The sequence below is a fragment of the Lichenostomus cassidix genome, chromosome 3, assembly GCF_008360975.1.
Source record: "Lichenostomus cassidix isolate B80296 chromosome 3, HeHo_3.0, whole genome shotgun sequence".
Taxonomy (NCBI): Eukaryota; Metazoa; Chordata; class Aves; order Passeriformes; family Meliphagidae; genus Lichenostomus; species Lichenostomus cassidix.
Genome location: NC_139483.1, coordinates 5,357,460 through 5,379,124, shown reverse-complemented (window position 1 = coordinate 5,379,124; position 21,665 = coordinate 5,357,460). Strand labels below are relative to the sequence as shown.

Here is a 21,665-nt window from a genome sequence, read left to right as displayed (position 1 = left end):
TGATTTATACCAAACTGGGACCTGGGGACTGCAAAACTGCCCCAAAAGTCTGTAAAACGCTCTAACCTGGAGTTAATTTGTGAATGGCTTGACTCCCAAGGTACAGTGGCTTTCTCAAAAATGAGCTGGTCAAGGGTGCACTTCCTTGTGAAATCAGACTTTATTACACTGCACAGCTGAAAAAGAGCAAATTGTTTATAATGGGCTAATAAAAGGAACAGAGTTCTGCACTGGTGAAATGAAAAAGTTACAATGTTTAGCACAGGAATTCCTTTCCCAGCTCTCCATCTCTGCTCTCCAGGCTCAGGGCTGGAGCAGGGCTGTGCCCTGCAGTGATGTCACAGCCTCGCTGCAGGACAAAGTCAGGGAGTTTCCAGCACTCTGGCAAATGAGTGTTCATGCTGTGTTCCAGTGTCATGTGCAACAGGGAGTTACCAGGTACTGAGCTGCTTGTGAGAGTTCTATAAATCCAAGTGCAAGATTGGAAATCCCTCCACTTAACTGATAATTTATCCTAAAACATCCTTCTGTTCTTGCCAGTGTAAGTGGTTCAGGTATGGGGAAAACAAGTACATTTAAATATATTCTGTGTAAGGCAGTGCTCATAAAATAGAACCAAAGAAAGGTGGTGTCACTTACGACAGAACAAGTGATTTAATGCACTTCTTCCATAGAATAATAAAAATTCTTCCATAGAATAATAACAGAAATAATAAAAGAAAAAAGAATTACCATAGAACGGTAAGGGAATAGAGATTAATTAGTAGTGCAGACCTGTTTCAGAAACAATTATTTTCTTGGTTTTATCTTAAGCAGGACACCCTGATTGTTTGGTCAGAAGCAGAGAACTATAATTTAGTGCTGAGTTTTCAAGAAAAAGCTGGCAGTGATGAAATTTGGGGAAAAATCTGCCAGGCACGGTTAACATGAAAGATCCTGTATTTATTCCAGGTATTTTAGTATCTTCTGTGACTTGATGTGTTTGTGCATCCTTCTTAAATCTGCTGGTAAGGTAAGCAAATATTTGTTGTTGTTTTCTGTAGCTTTTTAGTGTAAGATCTTAAATTGCCCCTACTTTGAACACCATTTGTTGTTTTCATGATTGAATGTCAGGCTTCTAAAAAATCACTGTAATGGTGAGATTCAGGTGGTCAGTGTTTTGGGAGGGTGTTTGTGTGATTGTGTTCATTAGAAAGGGGACTGCCAGAGTTCCATGTTTTAATTGTCCTTCTCCCAGCTGGCCTCAGGAAGCAGCTTGTTGGAGTGCAGTGGAACTGCAGATGTGCTGCAAGGCATAAGGAGCTGGATGTGTCTGGGAGAGACAAAGAGGTGGCAGTGCTGTGTGAACCCCCAGCTGTCAGATCAAATCTCACTGACTCTCGTGTCTTAGGAATATTTTGATCTTTGTTGTTTTATCAGGAAGCAGTTTAGATTTTATACGTGCAACTGTGGAGCAGCAAGGCAATGGAGCTGCACCTCTGTGTCCTTAAAAGCAGAACCACTTTCCCATGGGAATCATCATAACCTTCCCAGACTTTCACACAGCTCAGCATAAAGTTGAAAACTAAAGAATCAGAGCTCAGATTTGCAGCAGCTCCCTCGGGACAGACTGGGCGATTGAGATGTGTTATTCATCTTTGCATGCACTGGGTTGAATGTCTGCTCAGGCAGTTCTGAAGTCCTGTTGCTGGAAGGGACCATTCCTAACAACGAGTCAGGAAGGAATAATACCATCTCCTAGGAAGGTCCATAGCAGCCAGCACACAAACTGTGCTACAAAATGTAACTGTTTCCTCCTTTCAGAGAGTTTTCTGACCCAAATAAACCTGTAATTATTATTTTCCTATGCAAAAGGTTAACATTATTAAAGAATTCTGCACCTTTTCCCTCTTACCTCAGGAGAGAGATGGATTTTTCAAAACTTTGGCAAAGTTGGGAATTCTTCCAGCTCTTGAAATTGTAATGGTGAGTGAAAATTCAAGCTGATTTTAATCCAAGTAGAAGACCCCCAGCCACTGAAGTAGTTTGGGCTCTGCTGAGCCTCTCTGTGTCAGTTTTGCTGGGCTGGCAGTGGGAGTTGCTGGGAGCATTCCCAATCCAAAGGCTCTCCCCATCTCTGCAGTGCCTGATGTGGCTGCCCTGGGCATTTTGACTCTCTGTGAGCCTGTGGTCAGTGCAATCCTTGGGACCAGGGGGTGTCAAAACTGGAAGAGGCTCTTTGTCCTGTGGCAGCTGGATTGTTGTGGTTGTTGCTGGCCCAGGGCCAGAGAAGTATTTTTAGATAATCTTGAACTGTTGGCTGGTTCCTCCCGAAAGATCCCATAATCCTGTCGTTAGCAGATTAATCTGTCCTAATGAGCAGTGGGAAAACTGAATTTTTTTCACTCCTGTGGTTGAAGCAGATGTTGCTGCCTGACCATTGCACTCCATTTCAGTGCTGCTGTTCCTCAGAAACATGACATTCCGGGGAGTTTGTGTGCTGGAGTAACAACCTATGAACTGACCAAGGACACAGACTGCAAGGAAAACTAAAGTCCTGTAGATGTTCAGTGATTAGATCAGCCTCAATCCTATTATTCTGTTCCAGGAGTAGCCCAGTCCAAACGTGTCCTGATGTGTTACTGTGTTAGGCTGAGAAGTTGTTCTTTCCTCAGAGAAAATCACATTCCTTAGGAAAAGTTACTGATTTCTGTTGCATGTAAATGAACACAGAAAGTTTTGTACAAATTTGTCCCTTTGGTCATTTAGTCCAAAATGAGTAAATTATGGACAACAGGTAGTAATTTATGGAAGACACAGAAGATCAGTGTCTCAGATATTCTGACAAGTAGCAAAAGGTGAATGTTTCCTGCCTGAATTAGGGCTGTTAAATCCACAGAAAGCCTTCTCTCCTTTTCAAAGGAGGGAAAGAGTAGGGAAAAGATGTTGCTGGTTTCTGTTGTTTTTCTGTAATGTTATTATTGTGTCTCTCATAGAAACTTTGTAATCAAACATTCCCAAAACCTTTAACTCGATTGCTCTGCAGCTTTACTTGATAATAAACACCAAACTTGACTTACTCTGAAAAACAAATCTCTTATTTTTTAGGGAATGGATAATCTGCAGGTTAGATCTGCTGCCACAGATATATTGTCAAATCTAGAAGACCTTTGTCCAGCAGAGTGACCATGTGAGTAAAAGTGGTTTGGAGTTTGTTGAATATACCAGTCTCAGGACAGCCAGGAAACAAACCAGCTAAATAAAATCTCCACTTTCTATTTAATTTTTATTTTTTAAAAATTATAGAAACTAGGGAATTCATACTCTTGTAACTAACTATTTTGTGTTCTCCTTGGGTTTTTTTTCTGCAGGATGCCTCTCTCATCACTGAGCTGATGCTGCCATCCTGATCTGGAATTTGGAGGGGCTGATCAGTTAATGGATGTACTGTGCTCAATCCAGGGAATCTGCTGGCCACAGCTGACGTGAGAAAACACAAAAAGAGTCATCAGAATTCACTGTAGGCTGTTTCTTCTGTTATTCCTCCTGTTACTTAAAAGGTGTATGTGAATGCCAGTGTTGAATGAAGTGATTTTTCCTCTTAGGGTTCACAAATATTTGCATTCCTGGATTTCTTCTACAGCCGCTGTGTTCCTGTTCTCACTGTGCTCCTTCTGGCCAGTGCCTCAGAACACACCTGTGAAATAGTTAAGGATTATTTTTATTTATTTTCCTCCTTTCAGGTCTGTGGTGTTTGGCAGCAACCTGACAGTGCTGGTCCCAGGGATCAGCCTGTGATGCCAGCTGGGAATGTGCTTGTGGAAAACTGCTATTGGAGAGTCCTGAGGCTGAGAAGAGACTAAGAAGAGTCCTGGTATTGATGAATTCAAAACACACCTTTCTGGCCTAGTGTGAGTATGGAGCTGTTGAGATTTCCTTCTTCCAGGCTGGGTGTGCACTGTGTGGAAGGTGTTTCAGTGCCAGTGTACACTTGAGCTTGGAATTCATGGGAATGAATGGGAATGAGATTGTAATGCTCCTGGTTTGGGGATGCATCTTCCTGTGGCTAACACCAGGTGTTTTAGGTCTTTCCATGAGAATCAGATTGGATCCCTGGCTCCAGTTCTTGAACTTATTCTTCATACAGGTGGCTCTTCACTTTATGAGGAAGACAATTGGCCTGAAAGATGAATTTTATAAGCATTACACCATCCGGGGAAACCTCAGTGCTCTGTTGGATAATGGAACTGGGTACAACCTGCTCAGTTCAGCTGTGTGAATTCATCAGTGGTGAGTTCAGCAGCAGCTCCAGCTCTGACATGTCCATGGCCATCTCAGGTCCAAAGGCAAAATGCAGCTCTCCAACATTGCAACATCCTGCTTAATGGAAGTGTCACAAATACCACTGGGACATTGCTGAGTCTATTGTGTTTCTGTGGGAAGCTTAATAATTTTTTCTAGATCTCAGCTCTTTTATTAAGGATAAATCTGATTGCTTCACATTTGTTCTTTACAACAGGGTTTTGACTCTGGATAAGGAATCAGTTTTTTCCAAAGCAAACTCAAAAGCTTTCTGAATTCTGCCTTTGACCATTTGAGATTGAAATGCTGCTTTTTTCTTCTGCAGGAAGATACTAAGTCCCTTATTGCACATATAGTTGAAAACTTCTAAAATGCACTTGAATCTGTTCAGACAGATTTGATTATGTTCAGACATTCAAGGGATTGAAGACAAAGAGAAGGACCGACAAAGCCAGAAGCTGAACAGGTAGGCCCCAGTTTGTGTGCCCTGAGCCTGGCAGGGGCTGCCACTCTGCAGGGCTGCTCCTTGCTTTTCTCTTTCCCAGAGGGAGCAGTATTCTAGTTCCCCCATAGTCGTTTTAGATTCTTTGTAAAGATGTTTTAAGTATTAACATATTAAATCTGAGTTGTGAAACGCTGGAATTAAATGACTCTGTAAGTGTAGTAACATGTATTGTTTATAATAGTTGTTTTAATAAAAATTCCATGAAACTTGAAGGGGTGGGTTTGTCTTTTTTCAGTGAGGTCATGCCATTGGCAAAGGGTGACCTCTCCTGGCTTCTTTCTGAGTCTGCCAAAGCCAAACCAGTAAAGGACTAATAAAGATCTCTGCTGCTCTGGCACTGAGTTGCTGGGACCAGCCCCAGCTTTGCACTCAAGCAACTCCTTTTACTTCAAGTGATTTATACCAAACTGGGACCTGGGGACTGCAAAACTGCCCCAAAAGTCTGTAAAACGCTCTAACCTGGAGTTAATTTGTGAATGGCTTGACTCCCAAGGTACAGTGGCTTTCTCAAAAACGAGCTGGTCAAGGGTGCACTTCCTTGTGAAATCAGACTTTATTACACTGCACAGCTGAAAAAGAGCAAATTGTTTATAATGGGCTAATAAAAGGAACAGAGTTCTGCACTGGTGAAATGAAAAAGTTACAATGTTTAGCACAGGAATTCCTTTCCCAGCTCTCCATCTCTGCTCTCCAGGCTCAGGGCTGGAGCAGGGCTGTGCCCTGCAGTGATGTCACAGCCTCGCTGCAGGACAAAGTCAGGGTTTCCAGCACTCTTGCAAATGAGTGTTCATGCTGTGTTCCAGTGTCATGTGCAACAGGGAGTTACCAGGTACTGAGCTGCTTGTGAGAGTTCTATAAATCCAAGTGCAAGATTGGAAATCCCTCCACTTACTGATAATTTATCCTAAAACATCCTTCTGTTCTTGGGGTCTGCAATGAGCCTCTTAAAACTACCGCTTATTAATAACTTCTTCTTTTAGCTTTTCTGCAAGCATCTTCCTCTTCTGGAGCATCCTTTGCCTCTCTTCTGTCATTTCCTAAAAACAGAGGGAAAACAACACTGCAGTTAGCAGCTTCCCTGGCAAGCCCCAGCCCCCACCATGGACCAGAGGGGTGGACAGGGCTCCTGACACTACCCCGCTCTCTCCCACTGCCCTGATCCATGTTTTGCGAGCTCCAACCTCAGCTTCAGCTCCTGCTGAGCAATTGTCCTGCAGGCTCCCCAGCCACCAGGATGATTTTGGGCACTTCCTGAGCATAATAAAATGCCCAGCAATTCTGAAAATACTTGACGCAATAGAAAGTCTTTGGACTTAAGTACACGCCCTTAAGTACTTGCTCTATAAAGCAGAGTAATGATTTTTGGGCTTGAAACAGAACAATTATTACATTGTTTTGTAATGTAAGAGGGTTTTAAGGTCTTCTAGTATTTTCCTCTTTTTTGAGAGAGTTTTCAAGCATTTGAAAAAGAAAAGCCCTGAGATTTGAGGACCCCAAACAGTAGGTCATAGACTAGGAGCAAACTGGCATTTTAGCCTTTCATATACTGAAATTACTCATGACAGTCTGATGATGCTGAAGCAAACCAATGCCAACTTCATCACTGAAACTTCCAGCCATAAGCTTCTATAAAAACCAGTAACTTGGAAATATTTCCCCTGCCTTGCTCTTTTTAATCTGTTCCCACTATTCAGCACTGGACACCTGCACCAAAACCATCTGTGCGTTTATACAGTGAAAAGTGTTTGAGTCCATCACCTCTTTGGGAGGTGATTCCTCCTCTTTCTGGTCAGTGTTTGTTGGTGGAGGTGGAGCATTATTTTTTGACTCTTTCTTTGAAGCCAGCAGCAGGTCTCGTTTTTTCTTTAGATAATCCTCCCGTTGCTTCAGCTGCTGCTCTTCAATTTCTGATAAATTCTGGGGGAAAAAGAAATTAAAATTTTGAAATGAATTTTTTGTATTAATGTGCTGTCCAAGAAAAGCACATTTATGTCCCATTTGCCTCCAAAGTTACCAGCTGAAAACAAATCCAAGTTGAGGCTTCAAGTCAGAGCTGTCTGCTAACAAATTAGCACAGGACAAAGGCTGAATGCTGAATTCTACTCTGAAACCAGAAATCATGAGCTGAACTTTGTTCTAATTAAACTGTGAATAACATGAAAGAGTGTTTACATGTTGGTTTAAAAAAAAACCAAAATAACCCAAACCCACCTGATTACAGTAAATCTGTATTTAAATACAATACTATTTTAAATATATATTCTACATGTAATCCTCTCTTTTTACATTCTAGTTCTATGCTTAGCATTTTTTCATATTTGTTTTTAACTTACAGGTCCTTTTGCCCCAGCTTTTTGCACTGTGTTCTCTGAACCTTTCCCAGCAGACCTTTTCTTAGAGTCTTCTTTCCCCTTAGTACAAGAGGGCTGAGGTAAGTTTTCAGTTCCTTTTTGTACTGGGCAAACTGGTTTGGGGTCTTCTTTTGTAGATTTATGAGATCCCTCTAGGTAATTTTACATAGAAAACAATTAGAAAGAATAGAAATACATCAGATAAAAATAATAAAGCAGAACTTGGAATATCATGGAATAGTAAAACATTCCATGTTGGAAGGCATTCCTACAGGGCACCTCATGCAAACACATTTTACTCACAGCCTTATCCAGCCAAGTTCTTAAAATCATGACACGAGTGGACTCTTGGATAATTTTAAACCAACATCATGTTGCACACTCAGCATTGCACTGCCCCTAAAATTACCTAGTGGGCATTTTGGAGTTTCTTCAGAATCCTCAGCTCCCTCAGTGGATTCCTTAACCTTTACAGCTTCTCTTGAATCTCCTGGAAGATTGTGGGTAACATCTGGAGCTTTAAACTTAGCACGTGCCTTGAATTAGAAAACAAATAAACCCAAGTGTTACATGTCCTGGCACTGTACCTCAGACACTGAACTGTCCACACAAAGGAAGCTCCCGAAAGAACTTCCAGTTAAAATTGTGTTGTTTGCACTACATACAAGGCAACTCATTTCTCAGAATTTCTGCCCAGAAATTGTCTATGCTGTTGATCAGCCATGCAACTCATGTCAGAAACCCCACAGCATCCATTGAAATATTATTATTTTGTACTAAAACATTCTCTTAATAAAAAACCTATCAGTGAACACCTTTTCTGTCCAGGTGAACTTGACTGAGGCCTGCCTGTGCAGTCTGGCTTGTTTATCAAGAATATTGATATTTTTGGCTGGTCTATAAAGATTTGGATAAACCTGCCTGTTTTCCCAGTCAAGGGGAGGTTTATTGCCATGATTCCTCAGTTTGGCGAGCCCTCATTTACATTCAGTTTCCCTTCTCTGTGCTTTATGCTGATGGACACCAAGGAATGTTCTCTTGGAGAGGATTTCTGAGTCCTGGTGATTAGTTCTGTATTGTGAACACTTAATGAATAACTACACTGTCTATCAAGTGATCCTGAAGGTAATTCCTGCAGGATTATGAGTGCTGCCATCTCCAAGCAGCTTACACTTTGAAGTCTCTTTGATCCTGACAATATCAGTAATTCAGCTGCTCTCTGGATCTGAAAGGTTGACACCCTGTTACCAGCATTTCAGGATTCAGGTGCTGAGGAGGGAATATGCTGATTGTGGGATACATGCATTGATGGAACACACAGCCTTGAAGGGGTGCAGGGACAGCCAGGACAGGAATATCAGGGGATTTCTTAATTATCCCTATAACTCACATGCAAAGGTAAGATACTCACTTCTTCAGTCTTCTTTCTCTCTTGCTCTAGTTCATATTCTTCCTTAGATTTTCTGTAACACCAAACACATGTAAATACTCAAAACTCCTTTAGTATTAGTGTTTTCAGGGAAATTTAACACTGCTTAAATACTTGAGGACCATCAAAGCAACTACAACGTAATGTGAATTTATCGGTATCCAAAATATTTCCATGACTTACATGAAAATGCATGTTGAGTAGAAATACATAATTGGGATGAGCACATCCAGAGCCCACTGTCCTCAACTATCTTTGTGCAAAAATAATTGTGTATGACTTTCCAGGGCTTATCTATCCCTTTATTTCATTTGCTAATTTAAAGACAGGAAGGGAAGCATTTCCAGAATACAGAGGGAAAACAGCATTATCCAATATAACCTGGATGGATTAATCTGCTATTCTTTGTTTCTGTGTCTGTGAACTGGGAGTGGGGGAGAATCTGTAGCAGTTGTATTGATTTCACACATCTGAGATCACAGCAACAGGCCTTGGTGTAACAGCTCTCACTATTGAGATATTCCTGAGCACACCCACTGCCCAGCACCAACCATCTTCTCTCAGCTGGGATGTTCACAAGAACATTCATTTGTAAGATGAAGGGAGTTTCCTGGAAAAGGCTGGAAGAGTTAGGTGCTACAAACCTTTATGTTAAAGTAACATTACAAAGTGGGACTGATGGTTTTCTTACCTTAGAACCTCCCTGAGTATTTTCATTTCTTCTTGTTCAATTTCACTGAATACATCAGAACCTTCTGTCAAACACTCAGGTAACACACCTGGAAAAAACCAGCAAGATTTATGCATTACTCTAAGGAAATTGATTTTGTGCTCCAATTGGCAGAGAAGAAAAACAATTAAAAATAAAAAAACCCAAACACAAGAAAATCACATTCCCAAAACCAATGACATATAATTCTTCCTCTGAAACTGCTTCCACAAAGGTCCTAGTTCCTAGAGGAATAGGTCCTAAATCCTTGTAGGAAAAAGGCAAAGGTTTCTGGCAATTAAAGTTTGACATCTAAGGTTAAGCCAAACTGCATTGACCATTATTGTGGCATTTTCTATAGGCTGCAATTGTCATGGCCAACTGAACCACTCCCAAATTTAGCTGTTATATGAAAGGTGAAATTTAAAAATTATTCTCTGAAAAACACACATGCAATAAGATGACAAACCAAAATGGTAAAACTAAAGATATGGAAGAAAGGAGTGGGATTAAAATCCTTTCAGAAGCATCACCAGAGCAGCAAAGTCAGGTGTGGATTATTTTCTCTCTTCTTTTTCATGCATGTATTAGTATGATGAAGGCCTTGACCTCTGCTTTCTGTAAGGATTTTTCAGTGTGAATTGCAGAGTAAGCACAGCAGGCACTGCAACATCATTGCCATGCAAGGAGCAGAATTCCAGCTATAGATACTGCCATGTTTGAGGAACTGCTCTCACTGCTTTAACTCAGAATTGTCACCAAAATTCTGCAACAGAAAAATAAGTTTCACAGAGATATTTAGACAAACAGACCTGAGAAATCTGTTAACTTTAAAATACAGGCAGCTGTCACTGAGAATGCAAGCCAAGGACTAAGTAATGAAATCCCTGTCTCAGTAACATCAACTGCACGTTTTCCAGTAATTTGAATTGGAAGAGAACCAGCATTCCACACTCATTTATGAATGGCTTGAAAAGTCATCAAAAGAACTGAAAACCTGCAGTGAAGCCCCACATTCACCACTTCTCACCATTTCTTTCTTTGATGATTCGAATTGCTTGCAGTTGCATTTCAATATTTTTCTGTACCATCATTTTTTTAAATAGTCTAAAATCTTCTGCTGCCAACACTGTTTGCAGAATGGCCTGTGGGAGGAAAGATATGCACAAAATTAAACCCCCAGAGAAATCATAACCAGCTCAGTCTGTTTGAAATTAGGTTGATTTTTCAATTCTGAGAAGTATGTTTAATAATTATATTTCATTCTCCTATCTATTTTTCCAGATATACAAGAAGAGCTCAAAGACAGGAAAATAACTTGGTGGGTAATGTCTTTAGATCAATATGGCTACAATAATTTTATTATAATATTACTATATTATGAAAAAATTGGGTTTCCTGGGGTAAGTTTACAGCTGCAGTTCAATTGAAAATTAGTTTCACCATGAAAACTTTTCCAAGTTTCATCTCCTGCCGGCTGTGTTAGTGAAAACATAAAGCTAAGAATGAAATCCATACATTCCTTAATGAAGGCAAATTACCTGTGAGGTGTGAGTCTTTGCAAGAGGAGAAGAAAAAGCTTCTTGGAATTTCTCTTCATTAATTCCAACTTCTTTAAGGTAGTTCTCTAGTAATCTCTCCACCTGTAAGAAAGTACAAGCCTTACCTTCTAAGGTTTTTCCCCCAAAAATCAGAGGAATATTTGTCATGATTGTCTACTCTTTTCTGCTGACATTGTGGTTTTTAAACTCAAAATCATTACAATAGCAAAACTGATTTTTCTGATGTCAGGCTTTATTTGCTTTCATGAACTGTTCAAAATGAGCATTTTTATTGCTAAATTTGATTACTCCTTAATTTATCTTCTCCAATTTCCAAGAATCTCACTTGTGCACCTTATCTCCAAACTCCTGGCTAGTACTCCTCATGGGTTTTTGATGTAAGTAAAAGGCTTTTTGTCAGTCTGTGCCTGAAAGCCTTTAGGGTCAGAGCAGAAATGGATGTTGGTTTGTATTTATTCAATCAAAGCTTTTTAATATCATATCAACATCATATCAATATAATATCAAGCCTCATTACAGAAAGAGTGTGTTAGAAATCTGCATGTATTGTTTTATAGGTATTTAAGCTCCAAAATCTCCTGTAGTTTTTTCTGATAATTGAAAGATAATTCAAAAGACTTCCCAGACTCATTTGTGAACAAAATACAAGTTGTGAGTGTTTTCAGGCATCCTGCTGGTTGTCATTTTACCTTGACAGAAAATAACACTATCGAGCTTATCAACACAGTCTTGAAGGTAGCAGATAAATTAATTTTAATGAAAAATATGTAACACAGCCTAAGAGCTGTGACTGTTACCTGATCTTCAGGCATAAAAATGCATATGACAACTACAATTCAGGATTTCTAAATAACACTTGGAAAAATTCTAAATAACAAGGATAACCCAATCAGAAGTTCAGCTAAATACTAATTTTATATTTCAAATTGTTTTTCTTAGAAATTTACTACAAATAGTGAATAATGCTCACCAGAGCTTGATACTCCTGATAAATTTCTGTGTAAGACAACTTGCTTTCTTCTTCATCATCAAAAACTGAGGGGGGGGAAGAAGAAACATTTTGTAGTCAGTGTACAAACCACCACAAATTAACTTATGCCCTAAATAGTAAGATTAACCTTTACAAGGTAATATATTTAATCACATGAAAAGATAGGACATGTTTTATAATAGTCCTGTGTTTTCCACACACTCAGGCCAAGTGTGTGCTTTTGGTAATTGCAAGTAATTAAACTGCCTAATTTAATATTGGGAAAATCTTCATAATAGACTTGTAAGCAAGTTGAGGATTCAGCAGATACAGTCACTAAAAAGTAAGTTTTAATATAAGAACTACCACATGTTGTTCCAAGGTGGCAGATGACACATCAAGCAGGAAATTTCTCACTCTCCATGTATTTACATAGAGGATGTATTTATTAATGACGTTAAACCATTTTTTTTTAAATGTCATTTATGTAGTGAGAAGCCAAGGTGATGCAGGAAAATGAGTCCCTGCCTGCATAAAACCAGATAAACCCAAAGAGGAAATGTGGTGCAGTTAAGTTATATTTTAATTATATCTATCCTGATTTAGGAAAAATGGACATTCCTACACTATAGGCCATATTAATCATATTCATGTAAATTCATATTAAAATCCCTCACTGGAACTACTCAAGCTCATGATCTCTATGCTCCAGAATAGGTGGAAGAAGCAGTAAATAAGAGAAACTGAAAACTAAGGTTTGGGGGAGTTAATTTACATTTTTTTCATGCCAACAGTGAAGAGAGGTAATATAAAACCTTGCAATTAAAGCAGAGGCTTAGAAATAAGTCTGCCTCAATCCCCTTCAAGATAAGCCACTTGGACAAGTCCCTTCCCAGGAACATCCTTTGAAGTCATTTGAAGAATGGGAATTCTGCTTAAATTGGTGAACAAGTATGATTTATTCTTCATGTATATGTGACATCCCTGATGGTGGTGATGCCCGTGGAATCAGTGTAACCTTCACACAAATTCAGAGTGACTTTTGAAGGCACCCAACATCTTTTCCAGCTGTGACAAGCCCTGAGGCCACTTCACTGCCAACCTGGACACAGTGTGAGCTGAGGTGGCACTTCCTAAAGCAGGAGGTACTTGCATCACTTTCTGTTTGCATTCACCTCACAGCAGTGCAACGATACATATCCAGTGACACAATTCAGGTCCCTCAAAAGGAGAGGAGAACCTGCTTTTTAATCGTAATTTGGAAAACCAACATTGCTTGTGGGTTTTGCCCAAGGCGAATTTTTTAATGAAGAAATGAAAATAAAAGGTTTACAAATATCTAGGATTAAATGCAAATGGTAGGAAAGTATTATAAATACCAGTCCTATGGCAACCACCATATTACCAGAGTCAGGAGGGTGAAGACACTTGGCAGCCTCTGTTGCCTCCTCCTGGCTGGGGATCCCAACTGGGCTGCAAACCCCAACTTTCACCTTGGCTTCTCTGTCCCCTTTTTCCCACCCTCCCTGTCCTGGGGATCCCAAGCAGGAGTGACACAGGGATGTCACCACTTGCTGATAGCTGGCCTTGCACTGCCAAGGGGATGTTCCTCCTCCCACGGCTGCAGAGCAGAGTGGGAAGGTGGCACACTCTGTCCCCAGGCTCAGGACACAACGGGATGAAGTTCAGTGCCAAGTAAAGCAAGCTGCAGTCAGCATCTCCTCCCAGCTAAGTGGCTTTAAGGAGTACTTGGAACAGAGACCTTGGATTTTCTTGAGTCAGGGCTCCTGAATCATGTAGTCATTATTCCTTAAGGCTTTGGCACAGTCTTTGGTCACCCAACAGGAACAAAGACCTGAAGAACCACAGTACCAAGACAAACCAGGGGACCCAGATATCCTGGGTGACAAACTCATTTTTTTCCTGTTAAAACTGGAAGTCCTGGCTAGGATCCCTCAAATGGGATGATACACACCCTTCTATTTCATTTCATTTTCACATAGAAGGAAAGTAATCAGGCCATAAGAAATTAATCAAGTTCCCAGAAAGAGGGAGAGAGAGAAAGTAAACAATTATCAACAGAGAGAAAATCATTACAGTAGTTTACAAGTAGAAGTGCAAGGACTTGGCCTAAGCAACTACAGTTCCACAATAAATTCATTGCATACCAATTACCAAAATCCAAATTGTATTTTCAAGGAATCACAAGTTATTGTCAGTTAATCAGAGTGTTGTTAATTTGCTTGTCCAGCCTAAAAACTGAATGTTTTGGGAATGCAAAGGACTCTGTCCTGACAAAGTATGTCAGCACAAAAGCAGCAATAGAATCAGCACAGTAGGAAGTGACCATCAAGAGCCTGCCTCACACTACGTGGAAATTTACAGCAGTTCCACAAATCTTCTTACTGCCAGTAAATTCCCCTCAACCTTCTAAGGAGAAGGGATCATTGCTCCTGAGAGGGATAAATCAATTCCCTCGATATGTAAACCTAGACCCTTTGCATGATAACCTTTGCAGAATGTTTGGCCCACCGCAAGCTTAGGCAGACTTCCCAGGAGAAAACTTCCAGTCTAGGCTTCTCTAACTCATTCCTAACTGTGAAGGCTGCAAGAGCTTTCCCTTCCTCTTTTCCCAGTTTTAAGAGGGAAAGGTGTACGGACTCCCAACGATCCTACCTCATGCAAAGTTTGGGAGTTAGAAACAATTCGGGAGAAACTGAGAAGCAGTTTTTTTTCAAGAATCACAAACAAAAGCTGCCTTAGTTTGCCAAAGGGCTTAGGCACTGCTTTCAGACTTGCCCAAATTGTCATTACTTTGCTACCATAAGGATCCAGGTGTTTTTTGGCAGCAGAAATTGTTCTGTAAGCAGCAGAAATAATTTAGTCAAATCTCTACATCAGAAAGTCTATTTCCTCCTTCCCTCTCTGCAGATACAAATCTGCACAGGTCTCCCACAGCTACAGGGCAATCCTGGCCCTCCCTCACTGCCTGTACTTCCACTTTACCCCTGCTGCTCCCCAAATTATGCCTTGTCTCAAGAATAGGAAGGAAGAAATGGAAGTTTAACTGGAGTTACTTTGGAGCTAAACTCACTCACAAACTACAAAACATCACTGGTAATCACTGACTTTTAGTGCGATCATTTTTTATGAGGTACTAAAGGTTAGGGGTTTTCACCTCTTAACTGACAACATTCACATAATTTTAGGAATTTAACTTTGGGTCTTCCCCTCCTGTGTCCCGCTGACCAGATGGGGCTTTCGGTTGTCCCGCCCAGTTTCCTAAGGAAAACCCCTGGCTCTGGGAGAGCTTTGGAGGCCGTGCCGGGGTCCGAGGCGCCGCACGGTTCAGGGCTCTCTCGGTGTCAGCCGTAAGCTCATGCCCTAATCCCAGGACGAGCTAATGGATGCAAATGGCACGACCTGACCCGCGGCTCGCTAGGGGCACACCGCGGGCCCCGGGCAGCGGGCAGCGCGGCCGGACGGGCCGAGTGCGCTCGGAGCCCTGCACCGCACCGGGGCCGGAGGGACACCCCAAACCCGGGACAGGCCTCCGGCCGTGGGGAGCCACCCCGCCCTGGCCTGCCCCGCCCTGCCCTTCCCCACCGGCCCCTCGCTCACCCTCGCAGTTGTGCTCCATGAACTCCAGGATGGGGATGGACCAGGCGGGCCCCCGCAGGAAGCCGGCGATGGTGTCCACCACCCACTCCACGTCGTCCTCCTCCTCGGCCGCCATGGCCGGCGGCGCGGCCGCTATGGCAACCGGCGTCACGGGGCGGGACCGGCGGGCCGGGAGCCGCCCTCTCGGGATTCCCGGGAATCGCGGCTCGGCGGGAAGCAGGCCCGGGCAGTGCGGACAGCGAGCGTTCCTGGCGCAGGATGGATGTGGGGAGCAGCGGGAGGTGGGCGGGCAGCAGCCCGCAGCATCCCCGGCCGCCTGACGCGCGGGTGCTCCGCAGCACTGGAAAGGGAAGAAATGAGAAACTTGTTAGTTACCAGTGTTGAGGTGAGAGTAATGGAGCACGGGAACAGGCTGCTCAGCCAGGCTGCAGCTTCCCTGTGCTTGGGGATAACCGGGAGATGAGGGACACGGCCCTGAGAAGCCGCGTTGCGCTGGCCTTGCTTCTGTCGCTCACAATTGCACAGTACAGTCAAAGATGAGCTTTTGTATTTAAATTTCGTTTAAATGTGCAGGATAGAAAATTCCCATTATGCCCCATTTTATCGTGCCCAGAGTGCAATGACATTGTGGAGCAAACAGTGAGTTTCATGTTCGTTGTTAGCTGTTGTGGCTGATGCTCTAATTGTAATTAAAATGTTAATCACTCGTCAGGCCTTCATAAGAACGCGGGTAATTAGTAACTTAGTAAAACTGTAAATACCCTACCGTGTAAGAATTGGGAAATAATTTACAATGCAATAGGTAAGAAGGTTCACATTAACACGTAATTATTTGGATGTTTCTTAGGGCTGGTGGTTGTGGCACATACCTTTTCTCCACTAAAATTAAGATAATTTCTCTCACCTCTTACACTGCTGACAAACTGGAAAGTTTTTCCCAGTGTTTCAATTTATGCCCTTCCTAATACAGGATGGTTGCTTGTCTTACTGGTGCATGTCACTGGTAAGTAAAAAAACCCAACAAAAATAACCTCTTCATAGTTTTTAAAAGATTTAATGACCACAACCAGTGGCACTTCCAGTTTGGTACATGAGCCTCAGGCTTGGTCTTGCTCAAGAAAAGCTCTTGTAGCCATTAATGAGATTTTGCCTGCACAAAGTTTCAGTTCTGGGTGGAGGCTTATTTATTTTCTCGTTAATATTTCTCAAAGGCAACAGTTCTATGCTCTTAGAACTGCAGAGAAGTACTTGATCATAATTTAAATAAGAATTCTGCACTGGAAAAGCTTGGAATTTTCCTTTTGCAAGTCACTTTAGCTCCTTTTACACCGTCAGTGCTTCCATTTCTACAGCCAGTTTCGTGGTCTGAGAGCATCAGTAGTATGACAGGATATTCACTTCCTATTTGTTGCACAAAAATTTTAAGTATTTCATCAGTTACAAGAAAAATTGTTAGAGTAATGAGTATGAGGAAATTCTGTCCACTGTAATCAAATCTATTTTATCACCTCACAGGAAGCTGCCTGATATTATCATGTTCTGCCCGTAGATGTCAGGAGAAACACTGGAGTTGGGGGTTTAGTTGTCAATAACACCAAAGATAAAGCAGGAAATGTCCCCTGTCTGAGTCACTAGGAGTATTTATTGCCTAATTTTCTGTCTTCTCTGAGCAAGTTGCTACTTCAGACATTTTGACATATATATATTTTAAATTTTTTTAATACATATATATATATATACACACTGACAGGCAAATATTGCTAAGCCATTCCAGTCTCTGTTCCACTAAATTCTTTATGTCAGTACCCAGCTCTCTTCACATCCAGTGGGTTCCACTCACATGCACAATAATAAAGAAGTTTGAAATTCCAGGATCTTCAGAATATCTGACTTCTTTTTAGTGAATGCCATTTTTGATCTGTTGCTGAATTTATAAATTTATCTGCTTATAAATAGGAGGCAAGAAGTGAGCCAGATGAGGTTTTTAGCTATTGGCAAAGATAGTTTTTGCATCACTTTTGATTTCTTCAATGTGGATAATTTTGCAGATTTTGAGCAATTTAAAGGATACTAGCAAAAGTGAAATTATCAGAGTAACAGCTAAACAGTATTATTATTAATTACTCTTTTGTTTAGGTTTTAATTGCCCCATCCACCTAATTTGTAATAGGCTTACAACTGCAATGGCTATAAATATTTTTACCTTAGTAAACTTAATACAATTTTTCCAGTTTGTTTTTATAAATTTTAGTTTGGTAGGGATTTTTTAAAAAAAATCTGACATCAAAGAGAACCCTGAGCTCAACCTTCTGAAAATCTGTGGTGCAAAGCCCTTTTCCTTCAGTCCAATAGGCAGAATTAAATGTGACTTTTGTATAAAAGGTTGAAACTAAAAATACTAATCAGTTTGGGTTTATTGGCAGTAATTTATTGTGGAGATTATTTGGTTAAATATGTTACACCTCAGGGACTTCACTGTACTTTAGTCAAAGCTAAAATTGGAGAGAAATAGGTTCTGAGCAATGCAGACACATTGAAGAAGTGCTTTAAGTCAAGTAAGGAATTGTGAGTTATCTTCCTTTTACTCCCCTTAGGGATATTGAGCTCCTGCAGGAACTTCTATAGATCTTCCTATTTAGGTCATTTTCTTTCATTTTATAAAGCTGTTCTTTTCTCTTGTGACTTCAAGGTTTTATACAAATGCAAGGCTGTTTCACAGAATCCATTCTGCCTGAGAGGCCATTCCTAATATAATTATCTAATAATAAGCATATGCCATTGCTTTTCCTAAAATAATGCTTCTTAGCTAAATTATCTAATCTTAAAAGCATCTCAAGTGTCCAACATCTAATGCCTTCACTTTATAGATTGTGGAAATGATACTAAAAGTACAAGAATATTATTTCTTCCCTCTTTTAGATTTTTTTTCATTTATATACTTGACACAAACCATGCACATTTTACCCACACATTTATGTAAAAGTCTATCCATAAATTTGATTTCATATATTTTCCTGAAGCAAATGTTCTTTTTTTACCAACAATAGGATTTATTCCCCTATATACTTTCCATAGGGATTTTCTCCACACATATTGACCAGGTATTTTAGTAATTGCTGCAGTGCTTTTACCATTATTTTTCCTCTGGTGTCTGCACCTCTTGAATTCTAAAAAGCCTTGTAACGATTTAGATTTTTCTGTCCAATTTCAGTTGATTGTTATTGATGGAAGATGAACTACAGCAAGGTGAAGTCTCTGGCTTGATCTGAAGCCTGTGAGCTTTATTATTCTAATCTCTTCTGGCATGGAGTTCTGCAGCCATGAGCAGGTAAAAAAAGGAAAAAGAAAAAGCCCTGTGACCTTTCTTTGGAAGTGGAGAGTTTCACTGAACCAAGAAAGGCAGCATCTGGAGTATGAGATGGTATCAATAAGGGTATGAGATGGTTAGAAGTAGTAAAATAATAAATTGCCAGATGCATGGGTGTTTTATTCATTGCAGAATAAGCGTGGGAGAAAGTCAGGGAACATGGTTGCCACATGCTAATAATAGTTTAAACAGAAAAAATTATAACCTTCAGTTGTATATGGATTTTGGGGAAAGCTCTCTATTTCTGAGCCTAGGACACTTTCTACACAAGTCCCAGCTTCCTCTTTTGAATCTCGAACACCTTCAGCCAAGTGTCACGAAAGCTAAGCAGAAAGACTTTTCCACACAAGCTCGTTTCACTTTCTCTTCAGTGTTTACCACTGTGAGAATTAGGCATTTTTAGTTTCTTTGTAGAACTTCCCTTAAAAGGACTTATCAATATTAGGATTACTGAAGTGTTACCTGAGGATCTATGGGGAGTGGGACAAGAAGAGATGTGAAGGCTGACCAGCCTCGGGGTTTCCTCGACTGCACAGTGCAAGAGAGAATTTATTTGGGACATGAGTTTGGTTTGAGTCATATAGTGTTACCTCAGGGCTTGGCTTTCAAGAAGGCATTTACAGACAAAGTGCTGGTTCTGAGGGCTCTGGGGAAGAGCTGGAGTTTGCATTTCTGAGTTTTATTACCCACATGTTTCAGTTGCCCCCAAGAACTTCGGCTAATTGCATTGTATTGTTGATTATAAAAGCCAAAAAAACCTCCCTAAGAAAGACAATGCACTGGAGTGCCTCACAGAAACTGTGCTTTCTGCTGCTGAAACAGAAAAATCAATTGGATGTACAAGAAAGAAATACTTCCATGGAGATACAGATGGAAGTGGTTTGTACAGAACATCATCTGTCCTGTTCCATGGGTTTCAGATGTATAGAACTTGTAGCAAGTCTCATACTGTAAGAATTATGCAAATCAGGTTAGCAGATGACATGTGCTGGAGAGCAGAAGTTTATCCCATTTTCCAGGGTGTGTTATCTGGCTCCCAGGTGCACCAGGGACTCCATGCTCACAGCTCACGCTCTCGCTGTGCCAGCTCATGATGGGATGAAGCCCTGTGTTCAGAGTGACACAGCAGTGTCAGGGTCACTTGTTTTGAGCTCTGAGCAGAGCCCAGGAATTTCAGACTCCTCACACAAGCCCATTGACTCTCACCACTGCTGCAATTGGCTTTCCAGCAGCTTGCAGGTTTAAGGGGCACTGTTAAATACGGGGTTTTGCCACCATAGCCAGCAGTGGGAAGAATAAAGGTGCTGCTGTTTCTCTGTTACTCTGGTATTTCCTTTTTGTTTTCTAAGGTGTCATCTACTCAGGCTTATTGCAGAGGTTCTGTTGGGAACAGGGGGAGAGCTGGGGTGTGTAGAAGGTCACCAGGAACTGCTGAGCAGTATCCCCCTGAATGTCTGGATACAGCTGCCACACCAGTAGGTGTGACCTCAGGAAGGCATAAAAACCAGAGCTCGGAGATGAAGAGTGGAGCTTTTCACAGCTTTATAAACAGGTTAAATGATGGCAGCATAAGAAGCCCTGCTCCTGTTCTTGCTTGGAGGACACACTGTAGGATTCCAGGGTGTGCATGGTTTTCATTAAGCTCTGTGTAACTTTTCATAGTTGATTTTTATGAAAGCACCATGAGTTATTTATTAAGTAGTTTGTATTTGTGGACTATGGGATTTTTGCTTGTGCTTTAATGTTACGACTTTAAAAAATTGGCAACTATGCTTTTATAGAATTTTCATGATCAAATGATGCTGTGTCTTACTGTGGGTTATTTTGTGACTGTATCATGGATTACTTCACAGTAGAGCTGAGAGCTGAGGGCTATGCTGTCATTGCATAGGACTTCTTTCACCCCCTGCATGTCTTGCTCATGTTTTTTAACTTTGAAAAGCGTTCCAAATATATGAAGTGTAGAAAACTTGTCACCAGTCTTTACGAAGGTGTGAACAAGCAGACTGCTTAGATTTTGTAGGAAACAAAGACAGGGAATGAGGTGAAATGAGTAGTACAAAAAATTGTGATTTCAAATGAGTGCAACAACAGAAGGTGTCCAGTGGGAAGCTGCCACTGCACATAGCTTTTTGCCCTGGCCTTTTCTGTCCAGTCCTAGTTATACTTTCTGGAGAGGAGAAGACTGAAAGCCACCCTTGCTTTCAGCTGAAGGGCTCAGAAGTCAGCCACGAGCTTTTGTTTTCAACAGCCTGCAGGGAGAAAGACTTACTGGACAGTCTTAGAGATGTCCCCAACATGGAGCTTTGAGGATCTTGGCAGACCAGGATTATGACTCCTTGTTTGTTGTTGGTTTGGGCTCTTGGGGTTTTACTGTCTTTGGGTTGGGGTTTTTGGGGGTGGGGTGGCGGTTTATGATGTTTTCTTAGCCAGTTCCTGGTACTGGTTCCTCAGAGCTCAGTGTCTGTTTGGAAGGGGTTTGCCGTGATGTTTCTCCGCAAGGTTTTACGGAGTTCTGCTGGTTTGCATATGCCCGCGGTGGGCTGGCAAACAGGGCTCTGAGGCTCACGGGGTGAAACTAATCCGTGCTTTTGCACTCTTGGCAGAAATCCTGGCAGGACGTTAGGCCTTGAGGAGAGTTGGATGGAGGACAAGGGCTGGGGGGAGGTTGGAAATTGCATTTAAGACTCTGCTGGGAGTCTTAATACCGGTAATGTGTTCACCGTGATAAAGCAGGAAAAGTGCTCGTTGGGAAAGCTGACAAGAGACCAGCCAGATCCATTTTGGAGCTGGGGATCAGAAGACTCCTTCCTGACACTTTGCTTGGCTGGACAGGCTTAACTTACTATTTTAGAGCAAACAAAAAAGCA

At 41.3% G+C, this 21,665-nt stretch overlaps 1 protein-coding gene across 1 annotated transcript in view; it reads right to left on the bottom strand.

The window, feature by feature from the left end:
- Positions 1 to 141: 141 nt before the first annotated feature.
- Positions 142 to 21,665, bottom strand: part of CFAP36 (cilia and flagella associated protein 36) — a 32,364-nt gene continuing 10,840 nt past the window's right edge. Inside the window, exons 3-12 of the mRNA XM_085054188.1 lie at positions 15,429 to 15,768; positions 11,808 to 11,872; positions 10,817 to 10,918; positions 10,306 to 10,420; positions 9,258 to 9,345; positions 8,549 to 8,600; positions 7,551 to 7,673; positions 7,120 to 7,293; positions 6,545 to 6,703; positions 142 to 5,823 (exon numbers count right to left, since the gene is read on the bottom strand). Of these exons, the coding sequence (XP_084910314.1) occupies positions 5,737 to 5,823; positions 6,545 to 6,703; positions 7,120 to 7,293; positions 7,551 to 7,673; positions 8,549 to 8,600; positions 9,258 to 9,345; positions 10,306 to 10,420; positions 10,817 to 10,918; positions 11,808 to 11,872; positions 15,429 to 15,768 (1,305 nt within the window). The 3' untranslated portion in view covers positions 142 to 5,736. The remainder of the gene's footprint in view (positions 5,824 to 6,544; positions 6,704 to 7,119; positions 7,294 to 7,550; positions 7,674 to 8,548; positions 8,601 to 9,257; positions 9,346 to 10,305; positions 10,421 to 10,816; positions 10,919 to 11,807; positions 11,873 to 15,428; positions 15,769 to 21,665) is intronic.